This window comes from Anas acuta, chromosome 2 (assembly GCF_963932015.1).
Source record: "Anas acuta chromosome 2, bAnaAcu1.1, whole genome shotgun sequence".
Lineage (NCBI taxonomy): Eukaryota > Metazoa > Chordata > Aves > Anseriformes > Anatidae > Anas > Anas acuta.
This window is the reverse complement of record NC_088980.1, coordinates 101,821,396-101,843,114: the sequence shown is the minus strand read 5'-3', so window position 1 is coordinate 101,843,114 and position 21,719 is coordinate 101,821,396. Positions and strand designations below refer to the sequence as shown.

Genomic DNA, 21,719 nt, shown 5'->3' with positions numbered 1-21,719 from the left:
CAGAAAATTCAGGGTGCCATTAATGATGATTATTCTTTGAAATGTATTATTCACTGTAGCATAATTTCATAAGGTAAACTTTATTTTTGTCTCCTTTTTTTTTGTTTTGTTTGTTTTGTTTTTTTCCTTACCTAGGTTCTGCACAACATAAATATCACTTCTTGTGAGAAAAAGCAGGAAATACTTTTTTTTTTTTTTTTTTTTTAAAAATCTGGTGTATGTTCATGTTTGCACCTATTTAGAGCTGTAACATATACTAATATATATTACATATTTTAAAAATCTATGTATAGTTATACTGGAAGTGAAAAGTAATGATGAAGCTCAAGGAATTAGATCTGAATCTTTTTATGGTCAAACTACAAGTCAATAATTATTACCAGAAAAACAAATACATTATTTGTTGAGGCATATATGTGCTTCAGAAATAACAATATTCTTTATCAAGGCTAAAAGATAAACTAAATGAAAACATCTGGCTACACTGCAGCTAAGTTCACATCAGCTGCAATCTATGGAAAACTGTTCTGTATTAACTAATACTGAAAATTTAACCTTTAAGGAATTTTAGAATGACTATAATGCACTTGTTTAAAACTAAATTGAGTGAATGCTAAAAAGGAACTGATCACTGTGGATAATACAATATCAAGCCTGTTATAAATTCAATTTTCTACTAAAGAAACCCAAGCAAGGTACCAATAACCATATTCAGAAATGGACTTGTTTGCAGCACCATATTGAACAAGATAGAAAAACAACAGAATGAAGGTCTGCAAGGTTATTGTTACAGCTCCTTGAGTCTCAAACATTTAAAGACAGATTCATTTTCTACAGTTTCTGTCCATTAGAAAGAAATGTTGAAACTAAAATAGCATTTGCTGCTTCTCTAAGCCCCAGAATACTTTTTTTTTTTTTTTTTTTGCTTGCTTGTTAACTCTTCCATAGTAGCACAGAAGGGAGAAGGATGGAATTTGCCCAGGTGGGCTCAGGGAGAAGCAGCATAATGGAAACATGAAGCAGGCAAGGGACAAATATTTCATGATCAGTACATGAGCTTCTAAATTAAATATGGACTATGAAGAGAGAAGAAGAAAAATGTTGCCCAGATTTGGAAAACTTTTTTTTTTTTTCATTTTTTAGTCTTTCACTGCTATGAAACCTCTATTTCTTTGTACATTTAACCCATATCAAAAAAAGCAAACCATTTGCCAAATGGAACTATGCTTTTACCTAGACATTTGTGTTTGAATGATAGAAATTAGAGCAATAATATTAATGTTCCCAATAAATTTTGAAAAGAAAGTTCAGCCATTTTTTTAATTCCATGGTTGGAAGAGAAAAATTGACCAGATAAAATTTATTTATTCATTTATTTATTTATTTTTCTGAACAAACAAACAAGACCACCTCTTGACATTCCAGCCATTATATAATGACAGCAATTATATAATTGATATAATAAAACTCCAATATAGTTAAACATAATTTATGTGAAAACTGCTATAATGCCAGAGACAAATCAACCAAATCTATCTGTGAGCTTTTGAACATGCATTTTCTGAATATGTGAGTCTGTGTGACATTGATATAAAGTTTAGCTCCAAATATGTGTTGTGTCTACATAAATGTCTTAAGCGGCATAGTAAACATGTTTACACATTCTGTGCTTTTCATTAGGTTCTATTTAAAGCAAATCACTTTTTTTTTTTTTTTTCTGATTGTTATATAAGATTTACTTTATATTCCTTTGCCGTTGGTTTTACTTCTTTTGGACAAAATATTTATTGTGCCACTTATATATTGCAACCCGTTAGGTAAACTAGAAGGCCCTTGTATAAAAAATAGTTACTCATTTTTCTAACTAGAGCTTGAAATCTACTAAAACAGTAATTACTTATATATTATTGCATCTGACCTAACCATTCCATCACATATACCGCATTTGTACACTTTTAACAGCTATATGGGAGGCACTTAACTTAAAACTGCACGGAATGCCCAAGGGAAAACTGCAGTCCTGTACTCTTTTAGAAGAGTTCATTTGCTGACACACTTTTCATTCACTGTGACACTTGCATTTAAAATCCTAATAAAATTTAGTACTGAAGATAAAAGAGAGCTAAGAAAGAAGTAAAATATATTCTAATTTGCTGTCACATTAGTATACATTTAGATATTTGTACCTAACTTTAGGTACAAATTATCTATGTCTGTTTTCTGTTTTTCTGTGGTTTTCTGAAGCAAGTAATACATGACCAGCTGTGAATTATTCTCTTTGCTTTCTTATTTCCAGACAAAAAGCTCAGCAATTGTGAACTACTTTTCTGAGTATGGACCATGCTTCCTAAGCAAGTTTTTTCATAAAAAGATCTCAGGTCCAATATAATTGAGTTGAAACGCCATTAGAGAGCTCTGAAATGGAGCAAAGACCAAGACTCTCTATTGCACTGTGCCATTTAAAGTAATTCCAGTCTATGTTCTTACTATGCAGAAGGAGATTCTATTTTACTAGGAGAAAAGCACTGTGATTTTGATTGGTTACTGTTTCTGTCCATTTGGGAAGTTAGAAATTCCCTTCTAAGGATTAATGCTTTAAGATATACATCAAATGAGCTTTCACCTCAGAAGTGCAATACTTGGAGAGGCAAGGTAAGTGAGCCAAGAGAGGACTGCATGGCGTGGCTCAGCTGTTTCATGTATTGGAGCTATTAGGGTGTATACCAGTATATACCATTCCATTTATACTCTGTATGTCTGAAATACACTTTAGTATGCCAGTATCTTAGTTTAATGTGGGTAGGTAGCTGAGCACCATACAGATGCTCTCTTATGCCCCATCCCCAATAGAACAGGGGGAGAAAATATGATGAAAGAAAAGGCTGATAATAAGGACGGGGAGATCACTGACCTACCACCACAGACAAAACAAACTTGGCATAAGGGAAATTAATGAAATTTATTACCTAAATACAGAGCACATATAGCAGTCTAAAGCAGTGAGAACTAAAAGCAAACTAAAAACACCTTCCATGATATCCACTCTCTTCTATGTCCTCTCTCCAAAATGCACAGGGGAACGGGGAATGGGGGTTGTGGTCAGTCCATGATGCCTTTTCTCTGCTTCTTCACTCGCTTCCTCTGCTCCAGTGTGAGATCTGTCCCACAGGATTCAGTCCTTTCGCCTGCTCTGCCCTCAGTGGGGGCTCTCCATGGGCCACAGGCTCCTCCACACCATATCCACCTGCTCAACTGAGTGCTCCTCTACAGGCTGCAGCGTGGAGATCTGCTCCCTGGGCTGAAGGGAAACAGCCTGTTCCATCAGGGGCCTCTCCACAGGCCACAGCGGAACTTCAGCTCTGGGGCCTGGAGCACCTCCTGCACTGACCTTTTGGTCTGTAGGGTTGTTCCTCTACATTTTTTCACTCTCTCCCATATGCAGTTGCACAGCAGATTTTTCCTTTCTTAAATCTGATCTCACAGAGGCGCAACTAGAATTGCTTACTGGCTCAGCTTTGCCAGCAACAGGTCTCTCTTGGAGCTGGATGTAGCTGGTTCTTATTTAACCCAGGGCAGTTTCTGGAACCTTCCCACAGAGGCCACTTCTGTAGCCTCCATGCTACTAAAACCTTGCCTCATAAACCCAATGTAGCCTGTTGTGTACTAGTATCTACACAGAAGAAGCAGATGAAAAGTAATCTCTAAAATAACAATAGCATTAGTGCTAGAAAGGCCAAACATAGGAGTGTAGAAAATATTTGAAGATCAATAGGACCATCCTAAATTCATGTTATATAATGGTTAATTGCAAGTCTATGAGTTCACTATCTCAAGAAGTCTGTGTCTAAGAGGGGAGGCATACAGATATGTTGTTTTATTTTTTACACATTCTGACAAATTGAGAAAATGGTGTTACTTCTGATTTATTTTTCATATTTTAGTGGGATATTTTATTTAAAATTAATTAATTAATTAATTAATCTTATGTTGAAGTGATGTAGTACTTTAGGAATTTAAAGATACCGTAGATGACAGATTTGATAAAGACTGCTGCACCTTCTATTTTTAGATTGTCAGTTATAGGCAACTCAAGTGAACACAGATTGAAGCTTCTCATCTGTCAACTGCTTATTGGTGAACTGAGGTGAGAAACAGGTAAATGGAAAGAGAATGCTACTGTTGCTTTGATCCATAAGTACTACCCTAACTGACTTCTTTTTAATTATCTTTTCCTTTTTTTTTTTTTTTCTTAATCATCCTTTCATCAGTAAGACAGGAACTTGTCATAAAGACAGGACGATAAAATAGAAGGGTTTCAGAATTGAATTCTTGATATAGTGCTATGAAAGGTTATAGGTTTGGGTGAGTGTATATTGAGCCATATTATATTATCAGCTATTTAAAATTGATTTTTTTATAAGAGATCTAGTGTCTTATCAATAATAGTGAATCACATGGAAAAAAAAAAAAAATCTGTATCAAAGACCCAGGTCTGTGTAATCCAAGATAAAAATATCCAGATAATTCTAAACAATAAACTGTTCTATATTATTGTGGTCACTTATTGTATTATTATATCTATGTTATATTATGTATATATACATATATATAATAAAATAATATTCTATAAATCTATCTTATCTTATCTTATACTATATTATTATGTCTATATTATTGTAGTCACAAAGCAAAATTTGCTTCATATTTGTTGTACTAAGTTTCCAGGTACATGGTCCGGATCTTCTTTTTATGTATAGATATGTGGAAGAAGTGGTGCAGAGGTTAAGTCATCACTTTTGATTGGAAAATCCTTGTGCAATTTTTGTGCTTATGAAATTGAAAGACTGCTTTATTGCCCACCATCTAATCCAAACAAAGGGAAGCTTTCCAATGTGGAAAGAGGCTTGTCTGTGTAAATAGGTAGGCATCATACAAGATATGAGGATGGTCATCATATCAGCCCACTTCATTCCTGTTCTGAACCCATTACTTACAGAAAGGAAAATATCCCTGTATTTCTGGGGAAATCATGAGTGCTTGTCATGTGATTTTGACTCTTCTCCAGTTACACTACAGTATGATTTATACTAGATAGGGCATAATAAAAGCCTATTGTTTAATTATTAAGCAGAATCAGAGGAGACTGAAGGAGGCTATTGAGTGCTGTTCAGCCAAGCTTATTTGTGTGCTTAAAGAGTCAACTTAGGTTAGAGGCCTTTAAAATTTAAGTGAATGCTACTTTTGTTTCACAATAGTCTGAAGAGCTGACAGGTTATAATAATAATAATAATAATACATTGAACAATTTTCTAGAGACTAGGGTGCTATACTGATTGAAAAAGCAGTGAATTCTGTCTGCCTAAAATCTCCTTTGCAGTACCAACTGGTTACAGTAGTCTATCTATTCTGAAGTGTGATGCTGTGTTTTTAAACAAGTACCTATTTCATAGTTATGCCAATGACGGAAAAGACAGGTTTCTATATTCAATACAAGCATGAATCCAGAATCTGTAAAAGGACTCTGATACATGTAAGACTTTGGTTTATGGCATGTCATACCTTCAGGTGACATCTCTGGAACAGTAGCCACATAAGGTCCATCCAAGAACTGTGGTTCGTGATCATTGATATCTCGAACATTGATAATAAATTCTGATTCAGGTTCAACGGGAAGATGAGTGTTCCTGTTAAGTGCCTGGGCTCTTAGAATATAGAAGGGTTTCTCTTCTCTATCCACCTTTTGTATCACATAAATTTTGCCATTATATTCATCAATGATAAATATACTTCCAGCTCCTTCCCCAGTCAAAATGTATTGTAAGTTGCCATCCTGTTTGTCTAAATCTGATTTCAGCTGTAAGTGAAAAAAAAAAAAAAAAAAAAAAAAAAAAAAAACCACAGAAGTGAAAGGAATTAATGTTAAATACATAATTTAGATCATTGGTTTATCAGCTCCCACAAACTTCTGCTGAAAACAAGGCAAAGGACCTTAAAACATTATCTAAATTTTTATTATTATAAATTATAAGTGTACTTTAAAAGTTTTATATATACATATATTGTTTTTATACTCAGCAATACTAGGTGTGAATATGAGAGTGGTGTTCCAACTCTGTTGAAATATTAAAGACATGAAATATTAAAGAGATATGGTATAAATCTGTATTATTTATTCTGAAATAAATTGACATATTTTGTAATTCCTTCCTGGAAGAACTTCATCCTCTGTTATTTTGCTAAGATCAGCTTTATGATGATGATTCCTCTGATGAAGCTGAGCCCTGGAGACCACTGTGGTTCAGCTGCATTTGTTCATGTCAACATAATTGTTCTGTTAATGCTAATGATATGCAACATCACTTTTGCGATAGCAGTAACTGAACCTTTTAATGTGCCAGTCATCTACAGTTGAGTTTGTTTGTGAACATCAACTTCCATCATATTATTTCTCTGACATTTATTTATTTCATGCTTAGACAAAATATTTAAGGGCCTGGATAAAAAAATAAAAACCCAATTTAAAAAATACATAAATATGTATCCAACTTGCTTATTCTACTAAGTGGAATGCTTTAAACGTAAGAGATATGTCTATGTGATTATTTCAATAACCTTCCTGTTTTGTTTCATTCTTATTGACCTTACAGATCAGTGTAGAATATGAGGTCACATACTGAGAAAGAATTAACTATGGCACATTTCTCTATTATATTCACTCAAAATATTTTGTGACAGATGCTGAAGTTGAAAAACAAATCATTTTAGCTTTTCCTTGGAACAATGACTGGTTATTTTGAATTGTTTATTTTTTTTGTCTGCATCAACTGGATAGTTTATTAAAAATGAGGTTGGGACACTGCTCAGAGATATGAGGAACACAGTTTTGAGTTCTTGCACTGAATCCTAACAAAGTATTCAAATTATGCAGAGTTAATTTCCCTTTCAAACACAAGATAAATAATTTTCAGTGTTACGGTGGTTAAAGTCTCTAAAATTTAAACAATTTAAAGCCAAAAGCTTTCAACATATGTACTTTTGTTTGAAACATGGGGCAAGTTCACCTTTATAGGGTAAACCTAAGGGCAGGACTCCTTTATGATTGGTTTGGTCCCATTCATTTAAACATCATCCAAGAACGACAGCTGGCTAAGGGGCACCACAGATTCTTTTCTAGAAACCATAAATCATAGTTTCCTTGTCACGAACACCAGGACATGGGAAAGATAATGAACATCTAGATCTTTACCTTAAGATATGGTTGAGATATGATCACAGAGTGTATCAAACCCTTAGAGACTGGAAGCCTGGAAGCCTGACTAGGACTGGGTGTTTAGACATAACCTATGCTATTTATGTATTTTGTTTGTTTGTTTTATAATAGATAATATACTAAGTGGTCTTTTCATTGTAAATGAGATCTGGGAGAAGAAGTTATGTGTTGTCATTATCTATCTTACACTGCAGTACTGATGAACACTTTTTCTCAAACATGGTAATGGAAGATAATTCTATGTTAGATGAAACTTGAAGATTAAGCTCTGAATCTAACTGCAGAAAGAAGTTGTGATAAGGCTAACAGAGACTGTCTACCTTTGTCATTGTTGATTGAGTTTCCTCCTGGGCCTTATTTACTATAAAGTTGATCATAGAATGCCAATTTACTTATTGAAAACAGAGCATACTGTACTTCACAGAAAGCCACAAGTAAATGTGTCTGATTTAGACAATGGTTAGACTGCACTAAATGAACAATAATCTTAAATTAAAATTATCTATAGTTTACCTGTGAGAAATAGAAACACAAGATTTTGAAAATTATCTACAGCAGCATGAAAATGTTTGGCATTTATGACATTTCTTTTATGGGAAACAATGCTTTCCAGATATGGGAAAAGTAATAATGATTTTTTTTTTTTTAATGACTATGTCTATACTTGTTCTTTTAGAAGTAAGACATCACACTTCCATAGTAGTTACTTTGAAGGGGTTGAAAAAAAGTAATTAATGAATTTTGAGCACCTCACCCTTTGGGCCCAATTAAATTTTAGTGCTAGTTAATTAGCAGTTAAACTTATTTTGGTTCATTCACCTAGAAAGTGCCTTAAAGAAAAGAAAACTAGATCTCAAGACTACAATTACTTCTAGCTTACAAAAATAAATAATAATAATAATAAATAATAATAATTGTAAGTAGAAAGGAAAAATAAGGAATAGATAAAGTCTCATTAAGACAATTATCTTAAAGCACATTTTTAAAGGAGGGTGAAAAATAATTGCTCGTTGTGCTAAAGCTACGTTAATCTAATGAACCATGCAGATTCCTGTAGTTTCTCAGTGGTAAAAGGATTTAGTATTAATCTGCTTCATTAAAAATTAATGAGGGGTAAATCAGCTGCTACTTAGTGTAATAGAAAATCATGCTAAATACTGTTTGTAAACTGCACTCACTATGGCTTCTTTGATGAAGTGCCAAAAATAGCACAAGCAAGTTGCCAAATGTTAATAAATGAGTCCTTAACTTTCATTCAGAAGACAGGAAAATTTCAGCTTGGTACCTTCAGCTACTCTGCACAGATTTAGTTTTAGTAACAGGATGTTAACAGTGGTGTTTCCTTGACTGCAGAGCCATGACCTTTAGCTCAGGGAGTTCTCTGACCCTAAATCAGGTTGCAGTAAAGTTGAGATGTTGTGCTGCCTGATTACAGCTACCTCAGCCCTTTTTGTATCTTTCTTGATATTTCCAAGTCAATGAGGATGGTTGATCTTCCAAGTCAAGGCAGTACGATGATAACAAGCACATTAAATCTAACCTTGCACTATCCTTACATCATGACTTACCATACCTGTCCAACATACACAGGCATCCTTGAGGTCTGTTCCTCAGTTACAAAAAGCGGCTCCCATATCCAGCCACGCTTTACTCTTCGAACTGTTGTGAAAGACTGATCTGTGTTTTGAGCACTGTATTTCTGTGTGGTTGGAGAGCAAAGCCAAAGCCGAACCACTGTCAGCATAAGACATAGCAAAGTGGAACAATTCATGCTGAAGCCTCTCTTCAATCAATTTTCATCTGTTGAAGACGAGAAGGAGAAAAAAAAAAAAGTAGACCTTAGACAAAGTTTTTCACAAAGGCATCACTTTTGTCTTGTCTTCTTACTTTTACTTATATATTCTGTGCTAATGTAGGATCTGATTTGCAATATTAAAACCTCTTCCTCTTCCTAAAAGGAAAGAGTTGGAACAAAGTCTGTTTCTGATTAAAATTGAGATACTTTTAGAGACTCTGGCATGAAAGTCAAGTGTTTAACTTTCCTTTATGAATATCCTACACAGGGACTTTTTATGCAAAAAAAGGAAAATCATCCTCCAATTAATTCATCTTCAAATTAAGCTGGGTAATTGTGTTGTGTAACCTAGGAATAATTTGATTGGGATAATTGTATGTTTCTACTTAGAGAGGACTCATTTTGAGCAGCAGTTACAGAAGTGCCTGAAGGGTGCATGACTACCCTCAGTGGCCATGATGACTGATAACTGAAACAGAGCGTTGCAGGTTTTTGTTTGTTTGTTTGTTTGTTTTTAACCTCTTCTTTCCCTCTTTCCCAAGTCAGCAAAACACCAACAAAAAAGCCAAAGGAACAAGGGTACCATGTAGAAAAGCATGTCTTTGCACAAGCTATATGATATTATGTTCTTTCCTGTGATTTTTGGCACAATAAATAAAACTGAATTTTAAATAAAGTGCAATTCTCAGTTGATAATCACTGTCTTCTAAGAGGCAAAGAGAAGAATTCTGAAAACCTTTGCCCCATGTTCATTTCTTAAAACCTTATTTGGCAATGGATCTAGAAATTTTCTTCAAGTCTTTAGCCAGGAAGAATAGCATTTTCTATGCAAGAACAAAGTGTGGTTTATGAATTTATCTCGTGGCGGTCAGTTTGTACAACACACTTGGAAATATATATAAATATATATATGTATATATATATGGCTGCTTTTAATTTAGGCCTGAAAAATCCATAAACCATTTATCTATTCAGGATGAAATACAAATGTATATGTCTTTTAAAGCCACGGTTTAATAATAGAGCTATCAACACCTGACTTTTGCAAAGGAAAATATTGTAATTGCTTAAAATAACAGAGATATCATGTAGACATTTATTCATTTCCTTCCAGATTTGATATGATGTTAAACTAGATTCTGTTAAAATGTAATCTGTGTCTATATGTTTACTGAGAAAAAGATAAAGGAGTTTTAACCGAAAGACATATAATTGTAGAAGTTAGAATGTTGGTTCCAGTTCTGTATACATTTTGTTTTTCAAATTCAAAAACTATAACAGTGCAAGATGAGATTTGAATGAAAAGGATGTGACTTGTGTACTCTCGTTTCAGTTTACTGTGGAAAATTACTAATTATCCTAAGTCTGTAAGAATAGTGTTTGCCACATGGAAGATGATGTTAACAAAAGCTCAGCTTGTTTCTCAAATAAAGCTTGAGCAAGTGTTATGCCTTGAGTGTCTTTTTACAACGGGTGCATTTAGTGCTAAGAACTAATTTGTTCAGTATAAAATCTTGAAAATGGTCATTTCATTTCAGTACATTCCTGCACCTGGGGAGGAACAAACCCCGATATAAGAAAAAGCTGGGGGCCACCCATCTGGAAAGCAGCTTTGCACAAATGAACCCAGAGGTCCTGGTGGACACCAAGTTGAAAACGAGTCATCAATGTGCCCTGGCCGCTAAGAAGGCTAATGATGTTCTTGGCTACATCAGGCAAAGTATCTCAGCAGGTCAAGAGAGGCAATCTTTCTCCTCTACTCAGTATCTCTGACATATTGTGGAAAAAAAAAATTTTCAAATCTTGAAATGTTGCGCACTATTTGTTATGTGTATAATGTGACTTTTAATTGAAAATACAGGTGCTGAACAAATTGTAAAACAAAACAAAACAAAACAAAACAAGCAAAAAGCAAAAACAAAACAAAACATAAAGCTATGTAAGGAAATTCAGAGTTGTATGTCTCTGTTTTTCCCTTCTCTGCTACATCAAACATATTCAATTTGCCATTACTTTCAAGACATTTCAGAGCACATTTATTTCCAGCATCTTCCTTCTCATCTGGCAAAGGCCTCCAGCTGTCGGCCAGCATAAGTTGCCATTATTTATAAACCATAAATACCAAATAAACAATAAAAAACAAATAGCTGCAAACAATTGCCTTCTTTCTGTTCTCCAAACTTCAACTCACTCTCCAAAGTAACTCTTACAAAATAACCAGGAACTAATGTCTTATTTCTCATCTTTCTTTAAAACAACAGCAATAACAACAACACACAGTATTACCTACTTAAAGGAAAAAAGCAGTTCTGTGCTGAGTCTGCTGCCTATCACAGTGTTGTCTATCTTCCCCTGACAGTTGCTTTTTTTATTCCCCTAATTGTAAGGTTATTGTAAGTGAAATGACCTTGTAGTCCATGTTATAGCTATAATATGTAGCAGAACGGAGGATTAGTAAAAGTACGGAGCTTTTAGATAATATAATAATACAAAAAAAAAAAAAAAAACAAAAAAAAAAACAAATTCTTAATAAAATAATCCCTCATTAAGAAGAAGACAAATGTATTTTCATAGATGAAAAAAATGAGCTCTCGCTAATAATTTCTCAAGGGAATAAGAGAAATCGGGACCATGTCCTATTCTTCAGTAAGTAATACATCTCTCTTACTTGTGTTGGATTACACTGGTTTAATAAAGACTGATATTGAGAACAGAGTGATGACAATATCAATTGTGGTTGTAATAAGTAGGCTACAGCTTTTAAAGTAGTATTTTCCTTTTATATGTCATGAAACCCATGATTTTCCTGTAGACTAGGGACAGATTTACCTCTTGGTACAAAGTGGTGGAGTACTTTGGTTTGTTCTAGTATTGTCCCCAGATGAAATCCTAACACCATTTGAAACTGGATATTATCTTTAGGTGTTCTAGTATTCTGACTTGGTTTTGTTATTACAAAATAATACCTTTTACTGCCTAACATTTCAAGAATAATAGTAGGAAGAGGAAAAGGTTCTAAATATCCAACCTCTGGGATATCGTGAAGTAATTTGTGTGCTGATGGAAAAAAATAAGAGTGAACTAACAGCCTTCCAAAGTATTAATATATATAGAATGAGAGATAATGAGGATAATTACTGTTAGCTGAAGAATTAGGACAAAGCAGCTTAACTTTTAAAGTTAAATCATTATAAATATAATCAATATAAATAAATAAATCAATATCAATAAATCATAGAATCATAGAATCATAGAATATCCTGAGTTGGAAGGGACCCTTAAGGATCATCAAGTCCAACTCTTGACACCGCACAGGTCTACCCAAGTTCAGACCATCATTATCAATAATAATAACAACAACAACTTTATATAAGAAAAGTCTTACAATTAGGGAGTAAAAACATACCAAAACATAGTAACAAGGTAGATGTTGACTAGATATTATTAGAAATCATCTATTATCCTGTTTAACTGCCGGCTTTTGAAACAGTGACTCCTGAGGAAAACAGTTCTTTCCGTCCTTAAAAGTATTGTGTAGAACCAAAAATGAAAGAATGAAAAAAAAATAAAATCTTGAAAATGGATGGTCATTTCAAAGGTATTTCCTTTTCTGAAATTTAGTGTTGTCTTTGCTTGTTTTTATATCAAATAAACAACAAGAACAGAAAAATAGAACAATTCACATGAGATAATCAAATTAATTATTATTCAGCTTCTGAAATGTGATTCTTGTCTCAAGCAGAGACCTCACATCATGTGTTTTCTTTCGTGCATCAGTGTTGTTATGATAGCAACTCATATTCATTGGACACTTTAGGCTCCACCCAATGTAGCAGACACTTAAGCTATAATACTCATATAACCCTCAGGCAATTAGCAGACCTCCCTCAACACACACACATATATACACTGCATTATTTAATGTATATGTTTTCTTTTCTTTTTTTTTTGTCTTGATACTTATACGTAGCAATCGTTTTGTTTTGAAACTGAAATATTATTATTTGTTTGTTTGTTTGTTTATTTTTGTATTATAAATAGATAATTTAGATAATAGATAGAAAGATTGATACAATCTTTCATTTTGTGCAAAATGGTGGACTTAATCTTATACTTGCTGCTTCTTGTACTTCATGAATTTCACATAGAAAACAATATTTTACACAGATTTGTTGTGTTAGAAACTCTTTACCATTTTCATAGTTTTTTATCTGTGATTTAATTATTTCTAGTCAGTGCCAAGTTGTTGGTTTTTTTTGTAAGTTTTCCATTCTTCACGTTTTAAGAATTTTCTGTGGTGACACCAGAAAAAGACATGTTAAACTTTTAAGAATAAATATGGTATATTTAGCTGCAGCTATGTAGGATTCTTGATTGCAGGTTAGCACAGGGTAAGTCACTTCTATAACAGTAACAATTAGTTGAATTGGTGAAAAACATTAGCGAAAACTGAAAAATAAAAAAAAAATAATAAAAAAAAGGTGTTATTTAAACTTTGTATTTTGCTGAATATCACTGTTTTCATATGCCACCTTGCATTTTTTATTTATTTATGTGAGTTGATACCTGTCCTGCTCAGGTCACCTTTTCAATAATACCTCTGAGCTTATGTTTTGTTTGTTTTTTCTTTTTTGTTTGCCCGATTTTTTTTTTAATTAGTTTAGCATTTAGTATTGTTTTAGCTTTATTTGTACTGAATCTAAATATTTTAATTGAGTCTTTTTTGACTTTATGTCTTTCACACATTGTGTTTTTGATAATTTGGACTACTACATCTAACAAGTATGCCAAATTTAATTATACTCTGCCTAGAAGAGCTAACATCTAAAATGTAATATCTTCAGTCAATTAATTAGAGCTATATCAACAACAGCCTTGCTAATCTGTGCATGACTAGTTATTTTAAAAGCTATTACTTAACCTTGAGAAGTGTCTCCTTTAACACACGTCTTGATGTACCATTTGACCAAACCATATTGACTGGTATTGCATATTAACACATTAACAACTACATGTCTTCACTACTCACCCAGCACTTCACTTACTTGGAGAGCAATTACTTATATGTTATGAATATGACATAAATTTCATTTTATTCTAATTGGGACATTATTTTTTTCATTTTGTAAATGTGAAATGATACCGTTAGGGAAGGACTTCAAACTATTATATAGAATTGCCAGAGTAATTATCTGTCAGTTATACATGAACAAAATAGCATTAGAGAAATTAATTTGTCAGTTTATTAGTGCCTTTAAATCTGTGAATTTTAATCAATGTAGAGCTGACTGACTAGAAACACAGTCATTCCTATCGCTTTATAATGGTGTGCTGATTATCTTTTTAGGCAGTATATTAACACCCCAGCATTTTACTAGAATATCTGTAGAAATACAGAAAAAGCCCAATTGACATTTCAGATGACAAAAAACTGAGCTTTCAATGCCCAACAAGCAGTTGGCAGTACTTACTAGAGAAATGAAACATCTTTTAAAACATCAAATTGTGATATTTATTTCTCAAATCCAATCTCTAGTATCAAAGTATGTAGGAATTTAAGGAAAGGTAGGACATTTGTTTTAAATGAGGGGAAAGGTCAAAGCTGAATGATGAGATTTCCTACTGTGGCTGAAGAAAAGAGATGGAGGATTCATTCCCTGTTCAGACAGATAATATAGACAGTACGGACAGACATATTCCCTGCTTTACAACCTTAAACCACAGTATGTCTTGTTTGTTCTCATTCCTTTGGTGAAACTATTTTAATCACCAAAAGATGATTATGAGTAGACCAACAGGGAGCCAGAATTAAAGCCAGTGACTATTGGTGTTTATACCCTTTCTGAATTTTGTCTTATATACCTAGCTGCAAAATACTTATTTGACTGTGAGTATACAAGAGGAGATAGCCAGTCTATTGCCCTTTTCAGGCCTGATCCACCAGTATTTTTAGAACTGAGCAATTGGTTATTGATCTGCAGTTTCCCAGACATACAGGCAGCTGAAACCAGCTCATTATTTCTGGGTCTATATTTGTCTTCCCTTAGGTGACTGCTACCTCTGCTGTGGACAAAGATTCTCATGATTTGAAAAACATTAAATCATTATTTCACTCTTCTGTCTATCACATGATGCAGAGTTGAAAGTGAAGCTTCAGACACTTCAGTCATGCCCATGGGAGAAGGAAACCTGCCTTCCAATTGCAATTCCTTGGAGCCCCTTTAGAAACAGCCTGCAGAAGGCAACACATCCCATCCAAAAAGTCTCTGGGGCAAAGAAAGCATCACCTACACCATTTCTATCAACAGAGCATAGCTCTGTGGGGATGGATAGACTTCTTTTTGGAGTTGGACAGGACTTGGACAGATTGCTTTCATTCTGTGGCAGTGACTTTTGGAAGTGCTGGTTAAGATATGGGTGCAGCCCATATAAGTTCTTTTGTTACTGGATTTCATTTGGAACCAGGAGAATATTAAAATTAAATCAAGGACATCAAAAAGAAATAAACAAAACTTAAAGAAGACTTTTGGAATCTACTCAATATTGCACTGACACACACACACACACAGGAGCTCCAGCAGAATCTCCAAAAGTGATTTATCCTTAAAAAATTTTCCCAAGTCAGTGTGGCATCTCCTCTTCTAGTGGAAGTATAGCTTCTCCACATGTTATTAACTGAAGAATAAAAGTTGGTGTACAGTTTCATAGACAGATACTCCTACTTTATGTTTCTTTTCTTCTCCATGAGAAAATGAAATAAGCATATCTACATGGTTTTATCTAAATACTGGTAAATTAAGGATTATATTATGTTCTTTCTCACAAACTATTCTGCCATACATCTACATGTTGTAATGTAGATGTTGAAATGTCCAGACATTTCTGAGCTAAAGAAAAGTTCAAATATTCTGTCTGAGAACTTGACATTAGAAGAAAATATGTTCATTTTCTGCAGTCCTTCAACTGCTTCAGCAATTATATTTAGACCAAAATAAATAAATAAATAAATAAATAAATTCAATTTAGTAAACAGATGCTGAGATGCTAAGAGATTGTTAGATCTGTGGTGGTATACTGCGCTATACACATTGAAATAAATAAATGTTTATTTTTAATTTTAGCTTTCTTTAACTACGACAATTATTTATTTTTAAGACAATTTGAAATATTGAAAATTATGACTAAAACCATGTATTTTTTTGTAAATATTTTGCTAATTAAAAAGACCAACATACATACACAGTAAAAACAAAAACACTTGCCTTCTGGCATTTGCTTTTTATTGTAAAGATTTGCAAGAATTTGCAAATCGAATTACAACATGTTTGATTCACTGGGCAAATCCTACTGGAACATTTTCAGCTCCACAGGATACCACTCAGTACTGAAGAACCACTTGTCAGCATAACGATGTAAAAGACTACATTCTGTGATTCACACTTGAATCTGTTTGCCAGATGATTTTCAGGAAAACACTTCATGAAATGCTCCAAAACTCTTTTCAGGATTCATGTTCCTTTTTTCTTTCATTCATAATTCGTGCAGACATTAATAACAAAATTCATTCACCTTCCCCATGGTTTCTGAGGAGATTTAACTCCCCCAAACATGAAACACCCAAGGATAAAAAGAATTTTAAACGTTTCACTTAAGCTGATGCTTTTAGACATATTCTGGTGTATTGCTAAGCTTGTGGTTTTGGCTTCTGAGACAATTCTACATGTAAAATGAGCTAAATCAGAAGAACCCTTAAATGAAATCATCCAGGCTATGCCAATGGGAAACTGGAATTAAATCATATTTAAACTTTTATATTTAAGGAGTCATTCCTGGATACATTTTAAATGAAATAAATAATCCTAAAAAAACAAACAAACAAACAAACAACAACAACAAAAAAAACGAAATTTAACTACATGTTAAATGTAGTTATTTATATAACTTGTAGTTATTATATAACATGTTATGTTATATAATATTATAACATAATATTATATATATATATATATATATATATTATGTTATATGTTATGTTGTTATATAACATGTAATGTTATATAATAACTATGTTATATAATAACTATGTTATGTAGTTATTATATAACATGTGTTATTTAACTACAAAGAGTTAAATAACACGTGCCTTCACATAAAAATTAAGGAAAGAAAAAAATAAAATATTTTATTTTCAATATCTGACTTTGACAATGAAGTAAATAAATCAATGAGGTCTTTTAACAAGACTTTCCATTATAAGCTAGAATATTTCCTCTAATGCTTAACATAAAAATAGAACTAAACAAAACAAACAAAACAGAACAAAAAACCCTGGTCAGCACACAGTGATCCCACCCTATGTACCACCACAATGGATGTCATTTGGAAAAATAGTGAAAGAATGCTGAAAGATTGCACCATCCCTCAGAAAACTTGCAATAGTATGAGACAAGAAGAATAGAATTTACCTCCTTTGAGATAGAGAAAACAAACTGAAGAATATGTATAATTTTCACAATCATGATAAATTGAGATGGAAAAGACTTAATTGACAAACTTATAAAAGGAAAATATTGTTTTTTAGATTTTATTCTCTTAGGCTATATTTCAGTTGATAAATCTTCCATTATCTCCTGCAATGACAGTAGTAATGACAATTTCAGTTCTATTTAGCTCCTAGTGAGCAAAGGCTTGTCTGTTATATAGGTCTCCATGCTTTATTTGTTGTATTTTTTTTTCTTTAAACATACATATTCACTGTTCTGCTCATCAACCAGGAATATATTTCATACTCTTTCTTCACACATACTATCAATTTTGTTAAATGCTAGTATCCTTTTCTTATGTGTTTCTTATGCCATAGTTATATTAGTTCAATGTGGTTCTTATTTGATTTCATTCAACTTTGTAAGCACTTTTTAGGCAATGAGATATTGAGAGGGGGACAGGAACCAAGCATTAGGTCATCATTAGGCCAGAAAAATGCTGTTGCATGATACATTTCATGTTAAAGATCTTCAAACAGGTTTTCTTTTCTTTGCTGTTCTGTTTCAAGTTTTGGAATAAGATATTCCAGGTATAACACAATATACCCCATCAGATTTGCAAATTGTGCAGAGTTTAAGCAGTTTTTAATGGAATCACATTTTATGAAATTCAAAAGCACACATGCACAATTCCTAATAATACAATGCTTTTTCTAACTATTGATATTTCACACTCTAAAAAGTCTTTAAAGGATATGAGTTAATTTAAACTCCTATGATATTCCAGTATCCTAACAGAACATCAGAGGATAGTCATCCAGGCTAAGTCTAAAATAAATAAATAAATAAATGAAATATTTTAGTTCCTGTCTTTTCAGTTGCATAGTATTCTCAACCTAGTCCTTGATATTCTTAATAGCCAAGATGTGTCTTCCTCATGTGATATCTCAAAGATTTAATTTTGTTGATTACTTTTGTGAAAGGAGTGCTTGCTTTTCCAGAAAATAAAGCCCCAGCCTGTCCAATCCTCTTGCTAGCTACTTAGTACGTGTAATATAAAATTTCCTGTCAAACGAGGGGGAAAATTACCATTTATACTTCTATGATGATTCAACACAGTTCAGTCCTTACTTGGAATCAAACTAAAATACCTTGAGTCTTTCTTATTAATTACAAATTCATTTTTACCTAAAAAGCCATTAATTAGAAAGTCAGGAACACAGCTTTTTTGTTGTTGATGTTGAAACTTACTATTCTAAAAGTCATTGTTCTGATTGTATTGTGTTGATATATATTTTTTAAATTGTAGGAAGTAGACTTTGAAGAGTTCTTAGCAATTATTTGCCTTGAAAACCCATACTTACTTCAGGTAAAATGATGCTTTTTTAACAATGTTTTATTTGATGCCCTTAAATTTTGGTCTTTCTTCAAGTATATTACATGAACTTAGAAGAATAAAAAAAAAAAAAAAAAAAGACAAACCACCACCACCACCTAAACAGTAAGAGCAATGGAGAATGGCTAATTGTTATTAGTTCATAAGATTATTTATCTTCTGGACTAATACTCTTAGGTAAAAAAAAAAAAAAAGTTCAGGACACACAGATAAGGATAGTAAAATATTTTGTCGTGTTGTTTCACCTTGTTTTCTGTTCGGCATCTTTAACTCTTCATTCCTTTTTTTTTTTTTTCCCTTTTCCAACCAGTATTCACCTTATCACAACATGATCCTTCCTCTTCTCATCCTATGTTGAATTATCCTTTCTCAATTAGAATGCAATTGAGGCTCCCCCTCCACTGTTTTCTCATTCTTCACTTAAAACCTGTTCTACTGTTTGGATCTTGGATTGATGAACTACTTGCTCACCCATCACTGCTGTACCCACCACTGTGACGCATCTACAATAAGTTTCTTGCATCTTTATGAAAGTTTTTTGTTTGTTTGTTTGTTTGTTTGTTTGTTTTTTAACCTCTCTTGAATCTTTATGTATTTATGTATGTATCTTTAGGTATCTTTATCCTCTCATTACTGTGTGAGGCCCTGTTGCTTCTCTGTTCAATGTCCTCTCTCAATCATACATCTTTATTTTTCTTTAAATATATTTTACTTCATATACTTTATGAATTTACTTCATAGTAAAATCTAGTACAAAAATTAAAATACACCACATTTTGTTTAGCCAGAGTCCCTATGGGTCATTCACAAAGTAATTTTATTTCAAGAATACCCATTTATGCCTTAGTTTTTGTACTGCAAACTGTGAGATATGTTCATCTGATTTGTGTCAGTATGGAACAGTGCTAGGGCCGCATGGTATGATGAATGTGACCTTCTGTCTTACATACCCTTGTATAACCACAAGTCTAAGAAAAACAGAGTGGTTAACGTATATAATTCTTGTATCTTGCAAAGGAATATTTTAGCAATTCGTATCAATAGAGAGCTTGAAGGGAAATGTATTTGTATGTTTTTCCTTGAACTCTCTGGTATCTGGGGGGTTTCAGAATAACTGCTAACTATTATGACTATTGTATGGGACACTATGCAAGTCTCTGATATCTGGTCAGGAGATTAAGGAGATGGGGAGAACTGAAGAACAACTAAAAGACAAAGCTTGCAGGGGATGTTGCACAAGTCTCTGACATACAGCCAAGTTGGACAAAGGAGAAGGACAAGAGGGAGGAAGACTATGAGCCTTCAGCACAAGAGACCCCCAGAGACCCCCAGAGGGACCACTGGAGACTGATACTCATGCTCCAGTAGGAGGGTTTGGATTCTGGAAACTAATTATAATAACCCTGTTTTTTTTAGAAGTAGTAATGAATATGCATCAGCCTAGGAGCACAAAAATCAGCTGCTTGATGTAACTGGTATGCGTCTTGGTGGAGCAGAGACTCCCGGCACACCCAGCGCTGTTTGCTTACAGCGCTGTTTGCTTATTCCTTTAATAAATTGTAAACTTTGATTATAGTCCTATTTTGAAGACTGAGCCATTTATTACACAAACTAAGCAGGTGTCCTTAGTACATGATATATTGCAAGAATGTTAAAATACAGAAACTCAACATTTTTAAACTTCATCACCTACTTTTTCTTTCACTCAGAAAGGCTTCTTAAGCCAAGAAGTAAAGCATGGGTAGAAACAGGAGGCATTCACACTGGAAGTAAATCCTGGCTAGCCTGAGATAAATAGGGTAGGAATCAACATGGAGAAGTGAGGGACTAGGAGAATCTGGTGCTCTTAAAATTCCGGTTTGAGGTAATAGTATGACTTCGTTTTCACATAGTGAATAGTGTCCTTACAGGACAGTAAGAAGCTGGATATGGAGTCAGGCCTAGACTGGAAGGAAACACTCAGTACGGTATGTCATGGGCCATTTATTTCATGGGAGACATTCACAGGGTGCATGAATTTCCACCCAGTCTGTGCACACTGCCACAGATCAGGGCTGTGGAAACCAGCAAGCTGTTCTGTTCCATTTTTTTATTCTCTCTTCAGCTTCAAGAGCCAGAATTAACTAAAATCTAAAGGTATATACAGTTTATCTCAACAGATATTATTCCAAGATAGTACTTCTGAAATGTTTTTGTATCCTTTTAGCTGCAGACTGGAGGAACTGCAGAAATACAATGCAAAAGCTTCATGTCTAGAAAAATAATAATAATAATAATAATAAATGCTTTCCTAGTTCTTTCAAAATAATATTATAACCACTGAAGGCCAGTGTTGGTGCTGTGACAGGAATGCTGTTCATTGCAGTCAAAATAGTTTCTCCAGACCAAAGGAGGTAAAAAGAAAATGAATTAAGAAAATTCACTTAGAAGTTACTATGATCAGACTTTGCTGATGAAGTGGCACAGCACATAAAAGCAAAGTAAGTTTTGATGTCAAGAAAGAAATAGAGTTTAGGGAAGGAAGAAGAATTCTGAGAAATTTTCAAAGAACCATAAAAAACATTGTGGAAAAACAGGAGACAAAAGGCTTGGGAGTTAGTCTAAGGTAGAAACATGAGGCCTTTGCAAATAACCGTTTTATCCACAGATGTTACAGATAACAGCTCCCGATAACAGCTATGTTTCTTTTAAATAATTCCAAAGAATGTGTAAAGGTGAAATATTACTTTCATGAGTAAATTTTCTGATTAAACAATAAAAGTAACAAGGTAAAGC

General features: G+C 33.4%; 1 protein-coding gene across 8 annotated transcripts in view; it reads right to left on the bottom strand.

Moving 5' to 3' along the window:
• Positions 1-21,719, bottom strand: part of LOC137850893 (cadherin-19-like) — a 107,160-nt gene that overhangs the window by 25,593 nt on the left and 59,848 nt on the right. For 7 of the 8 annotated variants that reach the window (XM_068671408.1, XM_068671410.1, XM_068671407.1 and 4 more), the window contains 2 exons: positions 8,844-9,070; positions 5,560-5,854 (listed from right to left, as the gene is read on the bottom strand). In XM_068671408.1, the coding sequence (XP_068527509.1) occupies positions 5,560-5,854; positions 8,844-9,041 (493 nt within the window). In that variant the 5' untranslated portion in view covers positions 9,042-9,070. Of the gene's footprint in view, positions 1-5,559; positions 5,855-8,838; positions 9,071-21,719 lie in introns of those variants that run through there. The other variant, XM_068671409.1, reaches the window with a different exon arrangement.